The sequence below is a fragment of the Perkinsus marinus genome (assembly GCF_000006405.1).
Source record: "Perkinsus marinus ATCC 50983 genomic scaffold scf_1104296951238, whole genome shotgun sequence".
In the NCBI taxonomy this organism is placed as follows: Eukaryota; Perkinsozoa; order Perkinsida; family Perkinsidae; genus Perkinsus; species Perkinsus marinus.
Window position 1 is genome coordinate 104998 of NW_003209345.1, and position 1086 is coordinate 106083.

General features: G+C 50.5%; 1 protein-coding gene across 1 annotated transcript in view; it reads left to right on the forward strand.

The window, feature by feature from the left end:
* Pmar_PMAR016436 (ciliary dynein heavy chain, putative) overlaps positions 1-1086 on the forward strand; it is a gene marked incomplete at both ends in the record, with an annotated part of 16335 nt that overhangs the window by 7071 nt on the left and 8178 nt on the right. The window contains 6 exons of the mRNA XM_002777643.1: positions 53-93; positions 141-195; positions 251-406; positions 452-749; positions 796-883; positions 934-1067. Coding sequence (XP_002777689.1) covers positions 53-93; positions 141-195; positions 251-406; positions 452-749; positions 796-883; positions 934-1067 — 772 coding nt within the window. The remainder of the gene's footprint in view (positions 1-52; positions 94-140; positions 196-250; positions 407-451; positions 750-795; positions 884-933; positions 1068-1086) is intronic.

Consider the following 1086-nt stretch of genomic DNA (forward strand, 5'->3'; position numbering starts at 1 on the left):
TGTTGTTGATCTATGCGATGTCACGTTGCCGTTCATACGCTCTCACCTGAAGGAGGCTCCGGGTATTCCTAGTGTCGATGCTAATCTATGCAAGTGAGCTCATGCACGGCCGATGAATGCTGATGAAGGCAACCTGTTAGGTCGTTCATGGACTTGTGCGATTCCTTCGTCAACGACAGTAACGGCTTTGAAAGAGTGAGTATCAGTGTGGTGATCCTGATAGGTGATATGCCAATACACATTGATGTAGGTGATGCCATTAGAGCCCGAACAAGAGGAGCCGACAATCAAGCCGTCCAAGAGATCGGATGCCTCCAATGATAAGTTGTTGAGAATGTACTTGATCGTGGCGGCTGTCCGCAGTCTCGGTGGTAACCTGCACGAAACCAGTCGAGGGGAGTTCTTGGTAATGCAGCCTCGATTGTCGGGAGGGGCATCGCCGGTTCCCTAGGAGTTCATGAGACCCCATTTCGAGAGCATCTGTCCCGACGTGGTGGATTTCGATGATTTATATTCTGTAGCGGTGGATCCAGAGAAGGGTACTAGCTCGAGGAGATGGGGTTATAATGGGGTCCGCCGTCGACGGCGCATTTCAGGTTGCTTCGAGCACATTGAAAATCGAGTTGAGCCGTTCACGTACACCCCAGGAATGCCGTTCTTCAGTATATTGGTGCCGACTACAGAGTCCACGAGCCAGTTGATGACACTAGATGCGCTCACGAGGAATGGTACAAATATTTTCTTCTCTGGTAGGCTTGCTGGTATCACTCTGGTCACATAATAGATGGTTGATAGGTGAGACTGGTGTAGGCAAGTCGGTTGGGATCGCTGCCTTCCTGGACAAGCTTGTGCGGGAGGGCGAGGCGGCAGACGCCGAGATGAGGTGAGTTGCGCGTGTTTCACCATTTCATCAATCAATCACGGTTATGGCAGGTTCACAGTGGCAACAGCAAACTTTTCAGCGCAGACCAGCAGCGGAAATGTTGTCGATATATTCGAAACAAGGCTTGACCGTAAACGGAAGAATCTACTAGGGCCACCAGCCGGTACAGAATCTTCGAATAAGCGTTTATATTCATCACCCAT